This window comes from Scomber japonicus, chromosome 18, assembly GCF_027409825.1.
Source record: "Scomber japonicus isolate fScoJap1 chromosome 18, fScoJap1.pri, whole genome shotgun sequence".
Lineage (NCBI taxonomy): Eukaryota > Metazoa > Chordata > Actinopteri > Scombriformes > Scombridae > Scomber > Scomber japonicus.
Genome location: NC_070595.1, coordinates 405,072 through 428,618, shown reverse-complemented (window position 1 = coordinate 428,618; position 23,547 = coordinate 405,072). Strand labels below are relative to the sequence as shown.

General features: G+C 36.2%; 1 protein-coding gene across 1 annotated transcript; it reads left to right on the top strand.

Annotated features, from left to right (window-relative positions):
* Nucleotides 1–2,408: 2,408 nt before the first annotated feature.
* rrn3 (RRN3 homolog, RNA polymerase I transcription factor) lies at nt 2,409–15,941 on the top strand. Its single transcript, XM_053337691.1, has 17 exons — nt 2,409–2,710; nt 2,835–2,891; nt 3,615–3,704; nt 4,948–5,077; nt 5,204–5,263; nt 5,446–5,509; nt 5,931–6,000; nt 6,353–6,451; nt 7,412–7,507; nt 8,943–9,066; nt 9,195–9,325; nt 11,455–11,585; nt 11,677–11,864; nt 12,654–12,762; nt 13,542–13,694; nt 13,916–14,000; nt 14,905–15,941. Exons 1-17 carry the CDS (start codon nt 2,615–2,617, stop codon nt 15,052–15,054), a joined length of 1,833 nt encoding a protein of 610 aa, XP_053193666.1. The 5' UTR covers nt 2,409–2,614; the 3' UTR covers nt 15,055–15,941.
* Nucleotides 15,942–23,547: the final 7,606 nt, after the last annotated feature.

The following is a 23,547-nucleotide window of genomic DNA, read 5'->3' as shown; positions in this document are numbered from 1 at the left end:
CCAACAATAACAGTAAGTCAGCGGCCAGCATTGTCATTTCATTATTATTAGACTATTATTGTTTGTGGAGTGAGTAGTAGTCCAGCCCAAGGCTAAGCTGTAGCCTAGGTGGCTAAAGACTACAATGAAAGAAAATCACACTTTTTAAAATGACATCATTTTGTTCATTGCCAGTTGTATGCCAATGCAGCTGTTTGTCTGTTTATCAGAGAATCCAATCATTCTGGACCTGACTGCATCCTTATGTAGAAAAAACCTTCCCTCCACAGTCTCTATTCATGTTTTGTTGAATTAGGTTGAGATAGCATCCCCAGAAGAGGAGAGTGTTAGTGAGAGAGAGGAGAGAGTCAGCGAGGGAGAGGAATGTGTCAGTGAGGGAGTCATTGCATGGCTTAAGGTAAGTGGGTTTAAAGAGTTACACAGTATTCACATTCAAGAGACTGAAAAGGTGTGCGTTATGGAACGTGGTGGGCCGGTCTGGTCCAAAATGCCAGGGCCAACATATTTAAATACACCTCCAGCTGAAGTCCATGTATCAGTGTGCATGGTTTTTTAAAGAGAGCCCACTGAATGTTGTGATCACTCTGTGGCTTTAACAGTCACCAGAACTGAACACCTATGAGAAATACTGGAGCGATGTGATCATGCAACATAACATTAAGACATCATCTTTGTGTTTGGTATGGAAGAAGCTCTTATTGCTTTCACCATCATGTCATCAGAAAGAATGCAGATTGGTGTAACGTGAATAGTTTAATATGCTTTAAGCTCCAACAGTTAGATTTTCATTTCCACTTCAACCACACTATTTCCCCTCTGATGCATCCTACAGTATAAAAGTAACCAGGAACCCTCTGATCCATCATCACACAGTGTTCACCTGGTGTCAGCTGGGAGGAGCAGCCTTATAAATGATGTTTGACCACCACAGTCTACTAATGTCTGTGGAAATTAGGAAATATAGAATGTAGAATTTAGGGAATATAAAATGTAGAAATTAGGCTTACTACAGCTCGACAGTAGTGTTGGTTGTACAACCACATAGTTGAGAGGTTTTACCATCTTACTATCCTGAAAGACTGGTATAGAAATGTTTTATTGCATCACATATATTCTATGTGTAGATAACTATATGTACATTATATGAGCACATAGTCTCACAAAGTCCCCATCTGTTTCTTTTGGTATTGTATGTCACTTTGCCACTCCAAGTGGTAGTATGAAAACACTGCACCCTGCTTAATATGAGCAGTTTATACCTTTTACTCTGCATTTAGATATTATCTTGTCCATCAACCTAGGACACAAACAGGGATATTTCTTTCAGAAATGCCATCATTCTCTGTTGAGGGATTATATGAAAAATTGGAAGTCCAAAGATGTTTGTAAATAATTTCAAATTCTTTGAAACTGGAGTTCATTGGACCTTCTGACAAGTAATTTAATAAATAAATAAAAATGAAACAAGACTTTGCATCTATGCATTTTGTTTTGTATCATATCTGGGGATTGTTTGCAATTTATTTTTCATAGCATATTTATTTTTAAATGCACAAAAACATAGTGAATGCAACATTTTTTTACGGTCCTGCATAAAGCTCATATCACCACCCTCAAACTTTTTTTAGATTGACCCTCTATACCTGCTGTATCTAATCTGATACACACATTTTCAACAGGAATTTACCATAAAATAAACTACAAAATAGTGAATCACTGCATTGATTCATCTGAGTACTACATGTATCTGATCATATATATCAGATTTTTCATGAAATAAATATGATCACACTGATGATGTAGAGCTCTCTTAAAAACTCATGTATCCAATATGATTCACCAGGCATTACAGGGTGAAATCATTGAATCATTGTTGTTCCAACATGTATGTTATATATATATATACATACATACATACATACATACATACATACATACATACATACATACATATATATATACATATATACATACATACATACATACATACATATATATACATACATACATACATACATACATATATATACATACATACATACATACATACATATATACATATATACATACATACATACATATATACATACATACATACATACATACATACATACATATATACATACATACATACATACATACATACATACATACATACATACATACATATATACATACATATATACATACATACATACATACATATATACATACATACATACATACATACATATATACATACATACACACACACGCGCGCGCGCGCGCGTCTTTAAATGTATTCTGGCTTTTTTTTTTGGCCAACCGGAACCCTGTGTGAGTTTAGGGGAAGACTAGTCTGAACGCACCACCTGTGTTCGGTATTCACTTCCGTAAACAGACGGTGTTCTTCCTGTGATGAAGATGGAGCTCACACATGTGTTTGCTTCCATACAACACAAACGGTCATTCATCTTTAAAACATTTTAAATCCTTCCCAAAAAAGCAGGAACGTTACAGTTGAACATTGAACCGTGAATGACGTCTAGCACAACGAAGCTAGCTGGTGTTTAGCTCTTGTAGCACAGTTAGCACAGCAGCGAACACGAGCCCCTCTCTCCATTAAATGTGAGATATGGAGATAGACGGCCGGGACTTTATGAACAGTCCTCCTGTGAAGACTGTCAGGTTTGGAGGCAGTGTAGCTGAAACGTTAGCCAAACACAAACGGGTGAGTTGGAACATTATGAGCCGTTCAGTAAGTTCGTTAAAGTCATGTAAACAGTGAGTGTAATCATTAATATAGAGTCAGTGTTGCTTTAAGTAATAAGTGTTGTTGTTGTTGTTGTTTCCAGGGAGACTGTGGTGACTATGAGCTGCTCAGACACCAGCTGGCTGATCCTGAAATAAAGGTAGAGTGAAGCATCAGTGTGTTTGAGCTATGGCTGAAAACTATCACCGTAAAAGTGTTTCATATCAGTCGATATTGATAATTATTGATTTTTTTAATGATCTATTTAAAATAAGGAGAAGAAGAAAATATTCAGTGTAAACACTTTTATTGTAAAGTTTCTCTGATTTGAATCACCTCAGTTATCAATGAAGGCAGACAGGGAAAAGAAATGTCAACACAACCATGTAAAACACTCCAATAAATAAATGTACACAAGTCTGAATGAACACTTAACAATTATCTCTTCACATTAAGCTGCAAAAACCTAAAACCGATACAGATAAACTCAAATATCCTGATATATTTGACCAAATACCTCAATGTCGATATTGCAACAATATTGTTGGGAGGACAATCAGTGCTTTCACAAAATATTTACACAATGAGATTTTTGATAAATAATCATTAGTAATTTGGATATAATGACTAAGTGGGTAAAAGGCAAATAATAGAACAATCTAGTCATCATTTTACTGTAATGCAGCCTTTAAAACTAGGAAATAATGATAATACCCAAAGTCTAAGATAATATCCACTCTCATATCATGATATCAATATAATATTGATAAATTGCCAAGCCCTTTGAGGTGTTTTGTACTGGGTGTACTGGGATCTGTGTAATACCTGGAGAAAGGCTTGTGTGTGTTACTGTGTTGTTCATTGAGCTCTCATCTTCTGACAGGATGCTCAGATCATCAACTGGCTGCAAGAGTTTCGAGGTTGTGTGACCCAGCTCACCAAAGACCATGAACAGCTGATCTACACTGTGCTGGTGAGTATGAAGGCTGCTATATCTGCAAACCAATCATTGTCTATAGATTTTAGATTCTCAGATGTGAAAGTTCTGTTTTTCTCTGTCTGCATGAGTAAACTGAGTTGATTTGATGAAGTGATTCACTTATGTCACAAACCGGGCCAGTTAGTGGCATAAAGGGAGTCCACACATGAGATACCAAATCAAAATTAATTTATTATTAAATCATTTTAACTTGAAATTAAATAGGTAAATTAGTCAAATAGAAATCATATTATACCCAGCAAATATAAGAAACTTATATAAAAGTAAAACAAAAGTATGTGTGATGGTTATGTTAAAAGTCAGTCATGTGTGTAGTGTATGGATGAGTGAAGTATGTTGTCTGAAGTGTTGAATGCAGGAGGTTGTGATACTTAGGTCCACATGGCAGGTGGAAGCCTGAACCCAAGTCTCAGTCTGGAGGCAGCAAGAGAGAGTGAACAAAAGTTTAGACAGCCCTTAAATCCCCACTGAAGCATTTAGTCAGTCGACAGAAAAGTAATCATTTTTATCAGTTTGTGAAACATTATACAAAACTATGAAAATTGAGAACCATGGTAGTCGAGTGGTTACTGCCACATAATAGCAGTGTCCCTGGTTTGAGGGCCCTATACTGCAGCTCCCTGTTTCCTGTCAGCCTCTATGCCACCTATTATAAAAACTATAAAACTATCAAATATCTATCACAGTATTCTATAGAGCAGCGCTGTAAAATAACATCAATCAATGCAGAGAATTCTCACATTTGAGAACCTGGAAGCATCAAATGTTTGATGTTTTTGCTTGAAAAGTTTACTTAAACCATGAATCAGTGATCAAATAACTCATCATATTTCTTCCCATTTGCTGGTTCCAGCTTTTTGGGGGATTTTTTTAGAATGTTGCTCAGAATAAGCTTCAGCTCTGGAAAATAGTTTTCTCAATTATCTGACAATAAGTTAAACAAGCATTCTCCATTAGCAGTTTGTCAATTGATTGTCCAGAAAATGTATTATAGCACTGTATCGGTAGATCAGTATCAAATGCCATTAAAGGTTAACTGATACTTACACTTTTAAATAGTGTTAAATGCTCATGTTCATTACTGTCATTGTGTTCAAAGTGTTTCTGATTATGTTCAGCAGGCATGATGACCAACATCAGCTAAAACTAATTGGAAACAAAATAACCAGTGTGTGGTTACATGCTGAAACTCGTGTGTGTGTGTGTTTGCTTGCAGAGGCTTCCCTGGGTGGGTCGCAGCCAGGCTGTGGTGGAGGAGTACATGGCCTTCCTCAGTAACCTGGTGTCAGCACAGACTGTCTACCTGTGTGCCTGCCTCAAGATGGTTGTGTCCCACTTCACTCCCAGTACGTTCCCCTAACCCGCATCACAGTGCTGTTGATTTGAGTTTACATGTAATATCAGCAGTGCTTCATGGAGGAATTGTGTGTGTGTGTGTGTGTGTGTGTGTGTGTGTGTGTGTGTGTTTTCAGAGAGAGTGACCATCTGTGAAGGAGGAGTTGATATCTCTGATTCAGACGATGAAGATGAGAGTAAGTGTCATCTCTGTTATTTCATAATGTAATCAGCATATATTAAGTGTCTGTTTGATACACTCTATATGACCTGAGGCTGTAATGGTTTCTTTTAGCTGCCTGATTGATGAGATGTGTGAATATGAAACAGGCATTTTATCATGTGAGTTGACTCTCTGCTGTGTGTTTTATTTGTTCAGACCTCCCCAGGAACTTTGACCAGTGTCACCAGGCTCTGCAGCTCATCACCAAATATGTTCCATCGTAAGTCACCCATCATCCTGCCATCATCCCTCCTCTCTTCCTATTTTTTTGTGTTTTTATCCTCAAAATATGTGTCTATTCAGCATACCCATTTATCAAAATATTACACATAATATAAATTAGGGCTGCGCAATATGAAGATAGATATTGTGTGATGAGAGAAAAATGTATATTGTTTCATGTTATGCTCCATCTTTTTTTTTAGTTATGACACAAATCACACTGTTTCACAACAAATGTAACAGTTTTTATATTCTCTTTGACTAAAGTGATGATACGATTCGTCATTTTAATGACCTGCTGTAGTTTCTTAGTTATAAGGAAAATTCTGATATTCTTCGTTTTATGTGATGCTCCCAAACACTCATTTCACACTCCAGTCGTGCTTATTGAACTTTAAATGTTCCTCCTGTCCTTTCAGCACAAGTCGCTTCCTGATGCCCATCCTGCAGGAGAACTTCCCCTTCATACAGAAATCCTCCAGAACTCTGGTGAGAGACGACTCAACCATACACACCATACATCATGTTATCATTGAACACACTGCCTGTTTCTGCATGTGAGAGGCCTCAAACAGTAGCATGTGGTGCCTTCACTGACATCAGGAAACTGAGGCAGAAAAGACATTCAGTCAGTGTTAGATTGAGTGAGAGGAATCTGATTACTTGGTCACTTTACTATGCCACAAAAGCAAAGACATTATTTTCATCTATGATAAATGTGTTTTGTTGCTCGATTCACATTATATTAACAAGTGTATTTACAAGTATTTTGTAACGTATTGAATGTGATCATTAAAACAGCTGTGTTGTAATGACGGTTGGATGGTTTGTTTCTGTGCAGGAGTTTTACGTCCACAACCTCCTCAGAGTGACTGTGTACATACCGTCCATCAGACGAGACGTACTGGAGCTCATCATTGGAAAGATGCTCAAACTGGATGTAAGTGGTCCAGCTTTAAATGACTATACGTAAAACACAACACATATAACAGAGTGCATATGGAAGTCAGTGGGGAAAAAGGTCTGTTTTACATTTAAAGGAAAATCTTGCTGAGATTTTAGGCTACCATTATAACAGGAAACCACTAACCTGACTCTGTCTCCATCTACCAGCGTGTCTAAAAGCTGATGCCACTAATTCATTATTATATTGTTTAATCTGTATAAAAAACAAAGTGGAAAACACACTGTGGCGTTAAGAGGAGGTTGTATGACTATTTCTTGGCCAGACTTCCTGGAATCTCAACTTGTTGCTTTGGAACCTTGTGGTGATAACAAGACTACAGGAAGTCACTGTTTCCTGCCAAAAACAAGTCAAAGTTAAGCTAACTGTTTCCTCTTTGATTCTGGTCTTTACGCTAAGCTAAGCTAAGCTAAGCAGCTGCTGGCTGTAGCTTCATATCTACTGTACAGATGTGAGAGGGATATCATGGTAACTAGGGCCTAACCCAGCTCCAAAAATCCAGTATGCCATGGTCCCTTAAACACAACAAAGCCATGATATTTTACCATTTGATGATAAATTCTATTGTATAAATTGACATCAGTGCACTGAAACAGTAAATTACACATGAATATAAACATTATAATTAGGATTATAACTAACTACATAACAAAAAACATGCATATATTAAACTTGAATTAAATGCAGCCTATATAACTTAATAAAATATTGGCACATATCAGACAACATATAGGCCAATACCGATATATATATGTGATAGGTCAATATGACTGATATATAGGTCAGTGTGACTGATATATCGGGCTCTAATGGTGACAAATAAATGTATTACCCAAAATGTTGAATTATTGCTTTAAAAAGCAAACAATCATTAAAAAGTGATGGTGAAACTTGGAATAGTGAAGTGTGAGTGTAACAGTGTGTGCTTTATTTCAGGTGAGTGCCTCCCGCTCAGACATAGAGGAAGCAGAAGAGACCGCAGAGCACAGCCAGCAGGCAGAGGAGCACACAGAGGAAGGACTCTTTGATATGGTAACAACCACAAACTGTTTCATACCCAGTGATTCAAGTCTTTTCTACAGTAGTAAATGATATGAAAGGATAAGGCTGGTGTTAGTTCATATTATTAACACTATGGCACACTGGCTGCTGGGATTTGTTTGTTAGTAAAAAACCCAATGCATCTGACTGTTAACACCACTGCACATTATTCAGTAGTTGTGTATCCGAATAAATTGCATGACAATAAATGAACTAGAGAACTAGATAACTAGAAAGGGCCAATGTGCAGTGATAGTGGAAGACTGGGTGAAGCTGAAGCATCAGTTTAAGTGAAAATAGAAAAGGAGTTGATGAATCAGATGAAGTTATAGCAGGAAAAAGAGTTTAAGTGTCAGTTAATGTGTAACTTTTAAAATGAGTTATTGCCTGTTCAGCTGAAATGTGAGGATCATTTGAAATACTAATGATCCAAATGAAATATCAGTCTAAGTGGGATAAATGAATAAACTATATGGTATGCAGCCTAATTCCTCTGCCACATTTCAGAATGTGTTGAATGACCGTACATTACTTATAGCACAGTCTCCAAAATTCTCAACATGCTAACATAGAACAGAAAGCTTTGATTGTCATTATATATGACATATAATGATATTACAGGTGCTACTCCATTTGTGCCTTAAAAACAGATAAAAACATGATACAAACACAGCTAATAAAAAAAAAGATGACATAGAATAAAGAGATGAGAAGCAGCTATGACAGTAAAACATGAACTTGAATAAAACAAATACAACAACATAAATGTAAATATTTAGCATAATGTTTGATTGTTTTGATTGATTTATTGATCGTGTTTTTATTTATTTTGTACGTTTTCTTTGTTTTTAAAGTAGCTGTATGGAACAAATATATTCCAAGTAATCATAAAATTGCCCTAATATGTCAGACATTAAGGAATCATGTTCATTTCAAACACTGATATCACTGACAGTATTAGTCCAGCCAGAATATTCACATTTGAAAAGCTCAGTTGCAGCCCTCAAATAATGTTTATGTTGTCATTCTGTGTTTTGGCCTGATGCACCACCCACCACCTAGCTACCAGTCACCAAGTCAGTAGTGTTTCAGCAGCCAGGTTGCCAGTTGCCACTGAGCTGCAGCTAGGAACACTGCAGATAATGTCTGATGTTACAAAACCAAAACAGCCTCGTTATGACTCTCAAATACGACAATTTGAGAAACAAAACAAGGGTATGTATAGGAGATGCCTTTGAAACATGGAGACGGCTGGAGACGGTTACAGCGTCATACAGCACTCAGCTGCACCTGCTGATAAGGAGGAGAGGAGGAGCTAACTCACTGTGTGTGTGTGTGTGTGTGTGTGTGTGTGTGTGTGTGTGTGTGTGTGTGTGTGTGTGTGTGTGTGTGTGTGTGTGTGTGTGTGTGTGTGTGTGTGTGTCAGGATGAGGACGTGTCAGCTGATCAGCCCTCTAGGACAGCAGTGATGGCTCACCCGGTGGCTGAGAGGCTGGACTCTCTCATGGCGGTGCTGTTGGCGTACATTAAAGATGTCTGCCATCTTAACGGTAGCTGCATCACTTTGACTCTAAGGATCCTACATTTCCTAACTGTAACAAACACCAAAGTCAAGTTTACTCAGGTTGTGTGGTAGTGTGTGTACGTTGTGTCATCTGTCCTGTGTGTTCTCTCTCAGGCTCTTTTCATGTGGAAAGGACCAAGGAGCTGTATAAGGAACTGTTGAGTGTGTTTGACAAGCTCATTCTGCCAACACACGCTTCCTGTCACGTCCAGTACACACTCTTCTACCTGTGCAGTTTCAGACTGGTCAGTACTCCACACACCAGCATGACTGTAACATTTAACCTGTGAAACACATGGTCAGATGGATGTGTGTTCCCTCTGCGCCCAGTGATACAGCTCAACAATAGAGAGACGGGAAGGACAGACGGCCAGCTGACCTAAATCATTATTTCATAGTTTAATAATCAACATAAATACAAGTTAATGACAACAGTTTTTTGTGATTAAATGTTTTATTTTATTTTAAGGAAAAGTATAAACATACAAAATGCGTAAGAGAAGAAGAAAAAAACAACCTAATAGGTATATGCACATATTATAAAAATAAATATATATTCCATACATACATATGTAGGCATATATACATAAACAACCAAGGTAAAATAATAATAATAATGATACAAAATAAAAATAAATAAATAAATATTAAAAATAATAATAATAAATAAATAGAAAAAAATGTAAACAATTAAATAAATTATTTATATGTGTATGTGTGTGTATATATATATATATATATATATATACACATACACATATATATATATATATATATATATATATATACACATACACATATATATGTTTATATACATATACATACATACATATACATAAAATAAATAAATACAAATATAATGAAATCAGAGGATAAATATGAATGACAACAGTTGTGCTGTATAATTGTCTATATCCATATTTAACATGAGTGATTTAAAGGTTAGAAACAACAGAAAGTCTTCTGTGCTGACAGAAAAACACTGTGTGGAATTAACATTTTATATTTACAAACTGTTTGATTTCCTTTTAAAGAAAAAAAAAAAGTCTTTGGAGGACACCCGACATTAACCCTCACACAACTGTTCATTTTCAGACCATTCACAGTATCACAGCATAACTAGTCTGTATCAAATTTCTTTCATGACTACCTTATCATCAGTCACAGATTAACAGCAAGATGAATCCTTAATGAAGCTTTCAGAGAGCAGAGAGAGTTTATTCTTCAGTTTTTACACGAAAAAACGTGCAAGAGTGAAGAATGTTCAGTATTTTTTTAATTATGGATTAAACACTCTACAACAAATGTGCATCAGCTTCACACACACGTTTTTAAGAAGTTGAGGTATTTCCATTTTTCTTTATTCTGGGAGATGTCATTAAATGTCCAGATGGAAGTAAAACGTATCAGGGTGTTTTTACTGCTCTCATATGTAAAAATGGGTCAACTTTGACCCTGAACAGTATGCAAAGTTTAAGTACACTGCAGCTTAACATTTGACAGTATGATACAGTTATACTGTCATTTTTCTCTTCTTTTAGTCATGTTTACCGTGTACTGATTGGAAGTCAAGTAGATCCCTGTGTAACACATCGTTTGGCTCTATGATGATTAAACTTAATCAATAATAAGTCATTATCATCTGTATATGAACCAAAATGCTTAGTAGAATTATCTTTAGTAACTTTGCTGCCTGAATCTGAATTGAGCAGACAGATGTTCTCATGTATAGATGTTCTAGTCTCTGTTGTCAGACAATAGAGCAAGTGTGAAATGATAACATAATACTATATGTTCAGCTGCTGCACTGTAGAGGTAAAATCATTCTTCTCAAACTGTGACATGGTGTGACTAAATCTACATAATGTATGTTAATGACAGCAGCTGTGCTCTGTTTACCTTCACAATGACACATCACACAGGAGATTTCAACTACACTTCTTCAACCAGTTGACTTCAATTATAAACCAAATAAAAGTGTGTAGCTCCTACTCTCATTTGTTCAACTTCTCATCACATTGTGAAATCTGGAGGATTGAAACACGGCAAAGAGCTGCGCATCTTCCAGCTTCATTAGAGGACATACGTTACATCACATGTATCTAATAATCAAACATTTCAACCTTCACATAAATAGAAAAGAGGACTTGAGTCTTACTGGTGTATAAAATAATATGCAGATGTTATCTACATGATGGAGTTGTGTGTGTTGTACACTGTAGTTAATGTTATGGAAACATCAGGCCTGTGTGTTAACATTCATCCAGTGTGCTGAGTGAGAGAAGAGCAGTTTTAATGATGCTTGAACACATATCTGGATAAACAGTACTATGGAGCGTAGTGTGCATTGTATTTAGTGTGTTGTATGTTCCAGGCCCTGGCAGAGGCCTTCCTGGAACACCTGTGGAAGATCCTGCAGAATCCCTCTCAGCCTGCAGTCCTCCGTCAGGCTGCTGCAGGATACATGGGAAGCTTGCTGGGCAGAGCCAAGTTCATCCCTGTGATGTGAGTTCATTTAGTACTTCCTGCTAAAGAGAACAAAGCCAGCACGTTGTTCTTCTAAATGAATCTTACTACAGCTCCTCTCTTCCTGCAGCACTGTGCGGGCTTGTCTGGACCTGCTCATTTCATGGATCCATCGCTACATCGACAGCCAGGACAACAGCGGCAAACAGGCCTACTGTGACATCAGCCTGCACGGACCCTTCTACACCGCCTGCCAGGCCGTCTTCTACACACTCATCTTCAGACATGGAGCCATCCTGGGGGGCAACATGAAGAAAGGTATACACACCTCTGAACTGAGCCCACATCACTACCATGTCAAGCATCACATACTGCTCACACATGACACATAATGAGTCATTTTAACACCTGAGTGTGTCTGAATACCTGTGTGTGTGTGTTCAGCTTCTGTCTGTGACTATGTTCTACAAATTGTTAACAACACAGAGCAAACAGAGCCATCATCTCTGGGTGAAATGGACTTTTATAACAGTGTTTGATTGGCTGTTTTTGGTGTGAGATAGGATTGAAGAAAAACACTGATTGCTGAAAAATCCTTTCCACCAATCTTTTAGGATAAAATCCTCTCTCACTGTGTAGATATATGTATATCCATTTCCTGAATTATGGATCAAATCAGGCAGGAATGTTTTTGGCTAATTTAATCATTTAATCAAAGAACTTCACATTGAAACAAAAATCTTTTACATTCAGTGTTACCTTTTAAAGCAATGGTGGACTAATATGACAAGTGTAATTACATTGGTACAAACAATATGGCAAAATAGTTCAACCCCAGTTCACAAGTAAAAGTAAGAAGTTATCTTTACTGTTAATTGATCTATTACTTTTCTTCTATCAATTTAGTGTATAAATCAGTAAATCATCATATTAACAGACAAAAATGTAAAATATGGCAACAACATCATAGAGTCACAGATGTGATGATCTGTGTGTGTGTGTGTGTGTGTGTGTGTGTGTGTGTGTGTGTGTGTGTGTGTGTGTGTGTGTGTGTGTGTGTGTGTGTGTGTGTGTGTGTGTGTGTGTGTGTGTGTGTGTGTGTGTCAGGTCTGGAGTACCTGCAGAGTCTGAACCTGGAGCGGGTGGTGATGTGTCAGCTGAATCCTCTCAAAGTGTGCCTGCCGTCAGTCACCAACATGTTTGCTGCCATCACCAGGTAAACACTGAGCAGCAGCAGCAAGCAGAACCTCTATCACCTAGCACCTCTACCTCATCGCTCATTCTGCCTAAAAATCATCAGAGTAACTCTCATCTAACTCTCCTGCAGTGCATTAAGAGAAATCCTGTCACCAAGCATTTGAAGCTGTTAATGAATATGAACAGTTGCATAGAGCTGCAACAATTACTAGATGAATCAGGCATTTTGATCGTCACACATTTAATTGCAACGATTTGAATAATCAGTTCATTGTTTCAGACGTTTTACATGACAAATGCCAAATATTTGGTGGTTCAAGCTTCTCAAAATAGTGAAGATTTCCACTTTTTTCTTTTCATTTCTGGCAGCTCATTGAATATCTGAACATTTCAGACTGTCAGACAAAAAAAATCAGCATAATTTCAGTATTTTCTAACAATTCATAGTCTAAATAATGAATCAACTAATCAAGAGATTAATTGATAAAGAAGATAATTGTTCATTTCAGCTCTACACTTGGAAGTCATAGACAGCCAGGTATGTGTAACTAATGTCACTGTTCACACAGTGGACAGTAGAGATGATTCTCTCACAAAAAACACTGTTCACATACTTACAATCTTAAACAATAACAACAGCCATCAGATGTTTATGAATATTATTATTCATGTCCAAACATTTAACACTAAATAATTGCTGCAAATGAAACTGACTCATGTCCTCAATAACTTGGTTTTTTAATGAATGTGTTTTCTTCAAACACACCTCCAGTAGCTATTGATGTGTTTGTGTTGCAGGAAGTATCAGGTGGTGTTCTGCTACACCATCATAGAGAGGAACAACCGTGCTGTGCTGCCGGTGGTCCGCAGCTCTGCAGGAGGAGACCGTGTGACCACCAACACAAACCCACTGGACAGCTTCTTCCCTTTTGACCCCTACTTGCTCAAGAGGTACACTATCCCATCACATGGTCCATTCACTACATGAAGAGAGGTGCTGCTCACTACATTTGATATTTCAACATCTACTAATTGTGTGTGTGTGTGTGTGTGTGTGTGTGTGTGTGTGTGTGTGTGTGTGTGTGTGTGTGTGTGTGTGTGTGTGTGTGTGTGTGTGTGTGTGTGTGTGTGTGTGTGTGTGTGTGTGTGTGTGTGTGTGTGTGTGTGTGTAGGTCAGGTCAGGTGATTGAGCCTCTGTATCAGGTGTGGGAGGAACCAGCAGACACAGAGCTGCTTGTCACCAAAGCAGGCCAACAGGTGAGATGATGGAAGCTTTGTGAAAGACAGGTCAGGAGCTGGAACCAGAGCGTGGTTAACATTTGTGCAGAAAAAATCACATTAATAATAAATGGATGATCCAAATGCTGATTACTGCTGATTAGACCACCGATATTATCAGCTGATATTGGCCTGTCACAGATATATCTCTGTATTGGTGTTTATTCCATCTGATGTGCGCTGATATTTTTTAAAAGATATAAATAGGCCACATTTTATATCTATTTAATCCTTTTTCTAATTCATGTTTAATATATACATATTACCTTCCCAGTTAAGTTTACAGTTTCAGTGCACTGATGTCATTTTATAAGAATTAAGTTTATTGTTAAACTGTTAAATATCATGACCTCCATCTTTTTTTCACAAGTGTTTGATAACCACAAAAAAGTGTATTTATGTCCATATTCTGTATATATATATATAAGATTATCGGCCAATATATCGATATTGGAATTCTTTTACTCCCTAATATTGGTATCAGCATCTGCCCCAAACATACAGTACCGGTCAGGCTCTATTGTTTATTGATCAACTAATCGATTAATCAAATAATCATTTCAGCTCCCAAACTAGTCAAAATCAAGACATGTAGTCTATGGGGTTGAAAAGCTGGAGCCTACATTTCCCTGAATGCAACCTGATAGTAACTTCCTGCTTCCTGTCTTGTGAATCCCCACACTTGTCAACCTTGTAACACAAACTTCCTGCTACAAATCCGTAGTGATCACAGATAATAACCCTGATGATGTCATCAGGGTTATTATCTGTGATTTTCTCAAAAATGACGGAGTGCCCCTTTAAGTCTGCTTCCTCTGTGGTATGATGAAACATAAAGAACACACTGACCTGGTTGTGTTTGTTCACTCTGTGTGTCCGTCAGGCCTCGAGGGAGGACGAGGACGACTTCCTGTGCGGGGAGCCGGCCCAGGCAGATGGCATTGTGGGAATGACGCCCAGCTCTTTTGAGTCCAACCTCCGCAGCCCGAGCAGTGTGGGCTCACCCCCTTTCAACTTCCAGAGACATTTCTAGCACCTCTTCATGGACTCTCCACACACTGTGTACAGACATGATCTGATTATACACGTGACATTTAATTTATGGGGATTCAAACACACTGAGACACTCACACTGCTCTATTTATACAAGAACACTTGTATTAATGTGTAAAAAAAAAAGTAGCGCTAAACATTTGTATGGATATATTCTTCTATTTTAAGTTTGAACCTCTACACAGAGTATTGTGGAGGAGCCTTAATAATGACCTCTGTGTTCAACTAAATGACACTGAGCTGTATGAGCAGTTATGTGGTGGGGGCAGTACAATACTGTTATGATTTTATTGGTTCATATTTTTTTAGGACTTAAAACATTACTCATGTCCATGTGTACATTTAAAGCATTATTGGTCACTGTAATCATTCGTCCTCTCTACACTGGCTGTCAAAGAGTGTTGTTCATCTGAAGCTTTAACAAGGAAACACAAAGTAGACACCCTGGAAGAACTCTATTCAGATGTTTGTCTTTTTTGTACCAATGTTCTTCTTTGTGTTTCCAGCCTCATTATTTAGCTTCTGAACAACAACTGTAGTGTTTATTGTATATTACTTTACATTGAAACTGCTCTAAGAAGCCAGTCAGGACAATAAATGAACCAATAATGCTTTGAGTGAGCAGACAGATGTCCTATAAGACAAGATATGTAACTGCACTGCAACTTTCTCTCAGAATGGGTTTTCAGTTTTTCTTTTTATCTAGTTTATCCATTTTAGATATTATGGTAGATATTTGTTCTCACTCTGATGCCATTGTGAGGCTTCTGTGCATTTAAGATTAAATTATGTTTCTTTTCTCCACCACATCACATCCTGCAGTCATTGCTTGTTAAAATATCCCAATCATTCTCTGTGACACTGGAATCATCCTGACATCCTCACATTCACAGGTTGGGATCAGATGGAGTAGAGCAGATTTATAAAGTAGTGTGCATGAGGCTTTAGTTACTTCTGTTGGTTCTGACTCAGCTCATGTTTTACATGAGTGGGGTCACTGGATTCATCAAAGGGATCATGAGGTGATACGGTATAGAACAAATATATTTTGGACATAAAATATTGGATTTATTGATTTTTTTTTTTTTAATGTTTGCTTTATCGCTCATAGATCACTTCTTTACATTGTCAACCCTCTAAAAGTTATTCAAATAAAACAAAATAAGTAGTAATGAGTAGTTGGCCAACTGATGACTCAGCAGCTATTTCTATAATTGAATAATTGTTTTAGCCATTTTTTTAAGCAAAAATGTAAAACTAATATGAACTGGTTGCAGCTTTTTGAACATGATGATAAACTGAATATCTTCAGTGTAAAGGACACCAACATAGTGCAGGTTGGTTTTTATTTACAATGTATTATTTTAAGTATTTGTTTTCACGGATATATTTTATTTTGAAAGGGTTGGTAAATTGATGGTATACAGTAAACAAGCATCACATAGATGAAAGGAAAATAACTATGGGGTTGAACTAAACCATGAGCATTATTAATTAGCCCAGCTGAAAGTGGCAACAAGAGAAAGTGTTGTAGTACATTTATGTTACTGTTGAAATTAAAGTTAATTTTACATAAATTAAAGCTGAATGCTATAAACTAATTATATATTTAGTTTTAGCTCTTACGTTGTTGGTTGCTTGTAAGACAAGGTTATCAAGGACTCCTAAAAGAATAAAAAACTTCAGACCACCACCAGTAAAAGCTTCATTTGGGTTTTGGACTTTTAGGGCCCCATGTTGCGATCGGCGCAAAGTGGATGGTGGGCGACAGCCCCTACGTCTAAGTAAGGTGGTACCTTACCTTGATGAGATCAATAGCCCCTACATCTACCACAGCTTTAGATCATTCTCTTATGTTTTATATTCTCTATAAAACTGTTAACTCTTATATATTGTTCATATTCTGACTCATAATTAGTCTGTACACCAATTCACATCCATAAATTCCCTATCAGTCATTAATAAATGTTTGATTAATCCCTGTGTTTGAAAAAAAGACATTCACGATTGACAAAATGAGGAAAAACCACAATAAGCTTGGGTGGTGGTTGATGAGTGTCATAATTCTAATATTGTGTGTTAATGGGATTTCTTTCTGATCATGTGTTGTAATTACAGTTAAGTGTCAAAACACTAGTCATAAATCAGTTCAGTCCTTTTGCATTTTTGTGTTATCAAAAAACAGACTGGTGTTTAGAGATGTATCACTTTTCAGGATAAATAGGACAAATGTTACTCTTTAGGTTTCATTCTTTGGTCAAATTGAGCAAAGTTTTCAACAAATTCCACAAAGGAGGTCCAAACCAATAATGAATTAATGCATTGTTATGTAGCCTGTCATATAGCCACCGTTGGTCAAACACTGAATGCTCCCTCACCTCAATAGGTCTTGAATGCAACCCCAGGCTTGGCCCAGCCTCTAATCAGGGCAAGGTTATTTAAGACACCTTTGTTCTTCCTTTTCTGCTGGCATGTGTTCTGGACAGAGGTCGGTAGGCTGAGATATAACTGCCAGAAGTTCTAGTTTCTGAGTGCTAACTTTGGTTTTCTATGCTTAGTTTCTCTGTTGGTGTCTCCAGCTCGTAGACCCTTTTCCCTACTATGGTGGAAAGTGGTGCCTGGACAGTTTGATTCTATTGTGTATGCAGGTGGCTAACTAACTCTGCGTCTCTTTTTGTAGGACGCCATCTGCTGCTGCCTTTTGCCTGCCCTTTTTAGTACAGCCTTATAAATATTGGAGATTAGGACCAACTATTTTTGTTTAACCTTTGTAGTTGTTTGTAGTTTTATTAGATTTAGTGGAGTTGTGGGCCAGTCTGCTGGGATAGGTTTGTCCCTCTGGTTGAGGTCCCTCCACAAGTGAGTATATGTTAGCACACCTAGAGATCTGCTAGCCCCAGTCCACTTGTGTTTTGTTTTTCTAACTATTTGTAATAAAATACTTTTACATTTTTAATCATTTACTTTTGTCAGCTTATTCTTGAAAAATGTATTAACTATTTTGGAATCACTGACTTTTCATGTACCATAATTCATTCTCCAGTGGTGTAGTTGGTGTATCACATCTAGTCACTTTCAAACCATTAGCACTGTGTGTACAACGTACAGCAGTTAATTTTGGATCCAGTCCTGCTGGAAATAGTCCAAATGCACCATTTCCTTATTAGAAACAAGTAAATGTATTTATAACACCTCATTTAGAGTTACATCTTCAACCAGTGTGCTTAAAGTGCCAGTTATATTTGGTAAAACTGTCATTATGATCCAACAGTAGAATCAAAACCAGAGCCTGACACTTCTACATGCCTCAGACTGTGCAATTTCTGGCTAATCCAGTCTGTTGAATACACTGATAATAGTCAAATCTGGAAAAAAAAGAACCTGATATAAACCAAATAGTTGTTGCAGATTTTTCCAATTTTATTCAGCCATCGGATTGTACATTCCAGTAAAGTTGATGTAATCATTGTTAGTTTAAATTGCATCCTCAAACTCAGGCTGAGCAGAGGTGCCTGGTCACATCCCAGCAGGTGGACTCCAGTTCTCCACACCAGTCAAGCAACACTACAAAAAACCCAACAAAACATTACTAGAGAGCACTTGTTTTTAAACAAAGCAATTCACATGTTAGCTTAATAGAATATCTCACAAGGAGCATGTTTCGGGTCTTGAGTCAGATTCTGGTAAATAGTTACTTGAATCTGTGCCAACGTCCTGACGTTTCTCTCCCAATACTAAGATTCCACAGCAGATAAGGATGTCTCTGCCATGGCAGTACAGGATTGGGGTTACACTTTCTATACTACATACAGGATGCAAACTGTTACATACCTGACAACAATCCTGGCTGTCTACTGCCCCCTGCAGGCCAGCTGCTCCACACACTGCTGTAGAGAAAATAGTCAGTTAAAGCAGGAACAATACTGATCACTGCTCAGGGTTTGATAATCACCATGGTATTTTATCATCGCAGCACTCACTTTCAGTCAATCTGCAGCATGACCTTCATCTCCACACTGAGCAGCTCATCAGTAGCTCTGCCTGCAACAGTCAAGAACAAGGAGAATTTGAAAGAAACAGCCTCCATGATGTGTATTCTACTGCAACTAAAACACGTCTGTTTTGCTGTCTTTTTAAAATCACTACAAATTTGATGTGAAAAATAATGAAATGTACAGTTCTGGGACATGACATGAATGCAATGTGATTATTAAAGTGAACTATGGTGACTCTGTCACGTCTGTTCACCCAGGGAACCCAGCATCTCTGAAACAGAACATAAAAGGTCACAACGTGCTGCAATGGAGCCACCAAGTGTCTCAGAAATTGGTGGGCAGGCAGTGCAATGAGCAAAAAAATTGACTTAATTATAGATAATTACTGCTTTATATATTTATTTAAAGTCAGGTAAAACGTGACGTAACATGTGCGCATAAGTGCTCAAGTTAAGCGGTGTGGTTGAACACGTTCAGTAACGCCTTCAGTGACGTGTCCAGGTCACGCAGCCTCACGCCGGTGTTATGTGCAAGGCGATATGTGTCCCCGCTTCTCAAAAATAATCCAAACCAGTCCTATTCTGACGTGCTTAACTTTAACCCAAGTTTACCTTAACCCCAACCAACTAAAGTAACCATAACCTAAGTTTACTAGGAGGGGAACGTTATTCGAAGGTGAACCAACTTCGACATAACACCGGCCCCAACCACCAAAAAACGACTCATATAAGCCCCATTTTATAAAAAGTAACATTAGAAGTTGATTCTTTTTCATAAGTAACAACACACTTTAATTTTCTCACGAATTTAGCACAATAATACATTTCTTAACCCATAAGAACCCACTGTGACACAGGTGTCACACGTCCTTTAAATGTTCTGGAAAATTCCATGAACAGCTTTATCCTTGACTTTAACTCAAGAAGTCCCAGAGTGACACATACTTAACATCCTGGTGGGTCATGTGACAGGTCATGTGATTTAGTCTTCCCATAACAACATTTCCAAGATGTCTGTGTGCCAGGTTACTATTAGGGGCAGAGCTAGCTAAATTTAAAAAGCTTGTTTTTGGTTGCCAAAGGTAAGATTCAAACCATTTAAGGATTGTAATGCTTACATAAGATATCCTTTATTACATTTAACCTGTTGTGAACACATTTCATGAACAAATTGACATAAAACAAGTCAGGTAAATATCGTTGTGACATATATGTCACATCGGCCCTTTAACCTTAAAATTGTCATGAAAAACCTAATGTGACATATATGTCACAATAAGAAAAAATGATTATGATCTGCTCAGTTAACTCAATTTATTCAATGATGTTTAGTTAAAATATTTTATATTGTTCAATTCAAATACAAATGTAAACAAAAATTCACATTATTTGTAATTTAATTTGATCTATATACAGTTAGCTAGTTTACACTACTTTATATACAGATAGCTAGTTTACGCTACTTTATATTCAGTTAGCTAGTTTATACTACTTTATATACAGTTAGCTAGTTTATACCACTTTATATACAGTTAGCTAGTTTATACTACTTTATATACAGTTAGCTAGTTTACACTACTTTATATACAGTTAGCTAGTTTACACTACTTTATATACAGTTAGCTAGTTTATACTACTTTATATACAGTTAGCTAGTTTATACCACTTTATATACAGTTAGCTAGTTTATACTACTTTATATACAGTTAGCTAGTTTACACTACTTTATATACAGTTGGTTAGTTTACACTACTTTATATACAGTTAGCTAGTTTACACTACTTTATATACAGTTAGTTAGTTTATACTACTTTATATACAGTTAGCTAGTTTAAACTACTTTATATACAGTTAGCTAGTTTATACTACTTTATATACAGTTGATTAGTTTACACTACTTTATATACAGTTAGCTAGTTTATACTACTTTATATACAGTTAGCTAGTTTACACTACTTTATATACAGTTGGTTAGTTTACACTACTTTATATACAGTTAGCTAGTTTACACTACTTTATATACAGTTGGTTAGTTTACACTACTTTATATACAGTTAGCTAGTTTATACTACTTTATATACAGTTAGCTAGTTTACACTACTTTATATACAGTTGGTTAGTTTACACTACTTTATATACAGTTAGCTAGTTTATACTACTTTATATACAGTTAGCTAGTTTACACTACTTTATATACAGTTGGTTAGTTTACACTACTTTATATACAGTTAGCTAGTTTATACTACTTTATATACAGTTAGCTAGTTTATACTACTTTATATACAGTTGGTTAGTTTACACTACTTTATATACAGTTAGCTAGTTTATACTACTTTATATACAGTTAGCTAGTTTACACTACTTTATATACAGTTGGTTAGTTTACACTACTTTATATACAGTTAGCTAGTTTATACTACTTTATATACAGTTAGCTAGTTTACACTACTTTATATACAGTTGGTTAGTTTACACTACTTTATATACAGTTAGCTAGTTTAAACTACTTTATATACAGTTAGCTAGTTTACACTACTTTGTATACAGTTAGCTAGTTTATACTACTTTATATACAGTTAGCTAGTTTGCACTACTTTATATACAGTTGGTTAGTTTACACTACTTTATATACAGTTAGCTAGTTTATACTACTTTATATACAGTTAGCTAGTTTACACTACTTTATATACAGTTGGTTAGTTTACACTACTTTATATACAGTTAGCTAGTTTATACTACTTTATATACAGTTAGCTAGTTTACACTACTTTATATACAGTTGGTTAGTTTACACTACTTTATATACAGTTAGCTAGTTTATACTACTTTATATACAGTTAGCTAGTTTATACTACTTTATATACAGTTGGTTAGTTTACACTACTTTATATACAGTTAGCTAGTTTATACTACTTTATATACAGTTAGCTAGTTTACACTACTTTATATACAGTTGGTTAGTTTACACTACTTTATATACAGTTAGCTAGTTTATACTACTTTATATACAGTTAGCTAGTTTACACTACTTTATATACAGTTGGTTAGTTTACACTACTTTATATACAGTTAGCTAGTTTAAACTACTTTATATACAGTTAGCTAGTTTACACTACTTTATATACAGTTAGCTAGTTTATACTACTTTATATACAGTTAGCTAGTTTACACTACTTTATATACAGTTAGCTAGTTTATACTACTTTATATACAGTTAGCTAGTTTATACTACTTTATATACAGTTAGCTAGTTTACACTACTTTATATACAGTTAGCTAGTTTATACTACTTTATATACAGTTAGCTAGTTTACACTACTTTATATACAGTTAGCTAGTTTATACTACTTTATATACAGTTAGCTAGTTTGCACTACTTTATATACAGTTGGTTAGTTTACACTACTTTATATACAGTTAGCTAGTTTATACTACTTTATATACAGTTAGCTAGTTTACACTACTTTATATACAGTTAGCTAGTTTATACTACTTTATATACAGTTAGCTAGTTTACACTACTTTATATACAGTTAGCCAGTTTACACTATTTTATATACAGTTAGCTAGTTTACACTACTTTATATACAGTTAGCTAGTTTACTTAAAATTAACTTAATTTTTTTGACCAAATTACTAATTTCATACCCAACATAAATAATACATTTAAAGACACATGTGATGCTGATTTAAAATGAGAAGAACTGGATGCTGTCAGTCTGAGACTGCCATTAAATAAAGCCCCTGGCTCTGATGGGCTCACGGCTAATTTCTACCATTTCTTTTGGAAAGATATCAGAAGCCTATTGTTCAAAGCAATACTTGAATGCATAGAGAATCAAGAATTAATGCCCACTATGAAACAAGGTCTGATAACACTAATTCCTAAGCACAACAAAGATAAAATGATTTTAGACAATTTAAGACCTATCACACTTCTTAATACAGATTATAAATTGCTTTCTGGATATAGAGCAGCTAGAATGAAGAATGGCTTGTCACAAATTATTGATGAAACGCAATCTGGCTTTCTGGGTGGACGATCTATTCACAACAACATACGAATGGTTTTAGACCTGATTGACTATAGTCATGTATTGTCAGAAAAGGGGTTCATTCTCTTCCTTGATTTTTACAGCGCTTTTGATTCAGTCGAACACCCCTTCATAATAAGTAGCTACTCTAAATTACTTTGGTTTTGGACCAAAATTCATTAACCTGATTGGTATGTTATACAGAGACATAAATAGTTGTGTAGCTTTGGAACATGGTACCTGCCCAAGATTTAATGTCAGTAGGGGTATTAGACAAGGTTGCAACAGCTCCCCCTCACTATTTATTCTGGTAGCGGAGCTGTTATCGATTATGATAAAGAATAATGATATTGAAGGCATAAACATTTTGTAAAGAAATATTATAATAAGTCAATTTGCGGATGATACAACATTATTTAAAAAAAAATGAAAGGCAAATTCCTAA

What these genes read in the sequence shown, in the direction of transcription:
- rrn3 (XM_053337691.1), top strand. Translation starts at nt 2,615, where the DNA reads ATGGAGATAGACGGCCGGGACTTTATGAACAGTCCTCCTGTGAAGACT. An exon ending in GGGGGGCAACATGAAGAAAG is followed by an intron (nt 11,865 to 12,653) that starts GTATACACACCT and finishes TGTGTGTGTCAG; the next exon opens with GTCTGGAGTACCTGCAGAGT. An exon ending in ATGTTTGCTGCCATCACCAG is followed by an intron (nt 12,763 to 13,541) that starts GTAAACACTGAG and finishes TTTGTGTTGCAG; the next exon opens with GAAGTATCAGGTGGTGTTCT.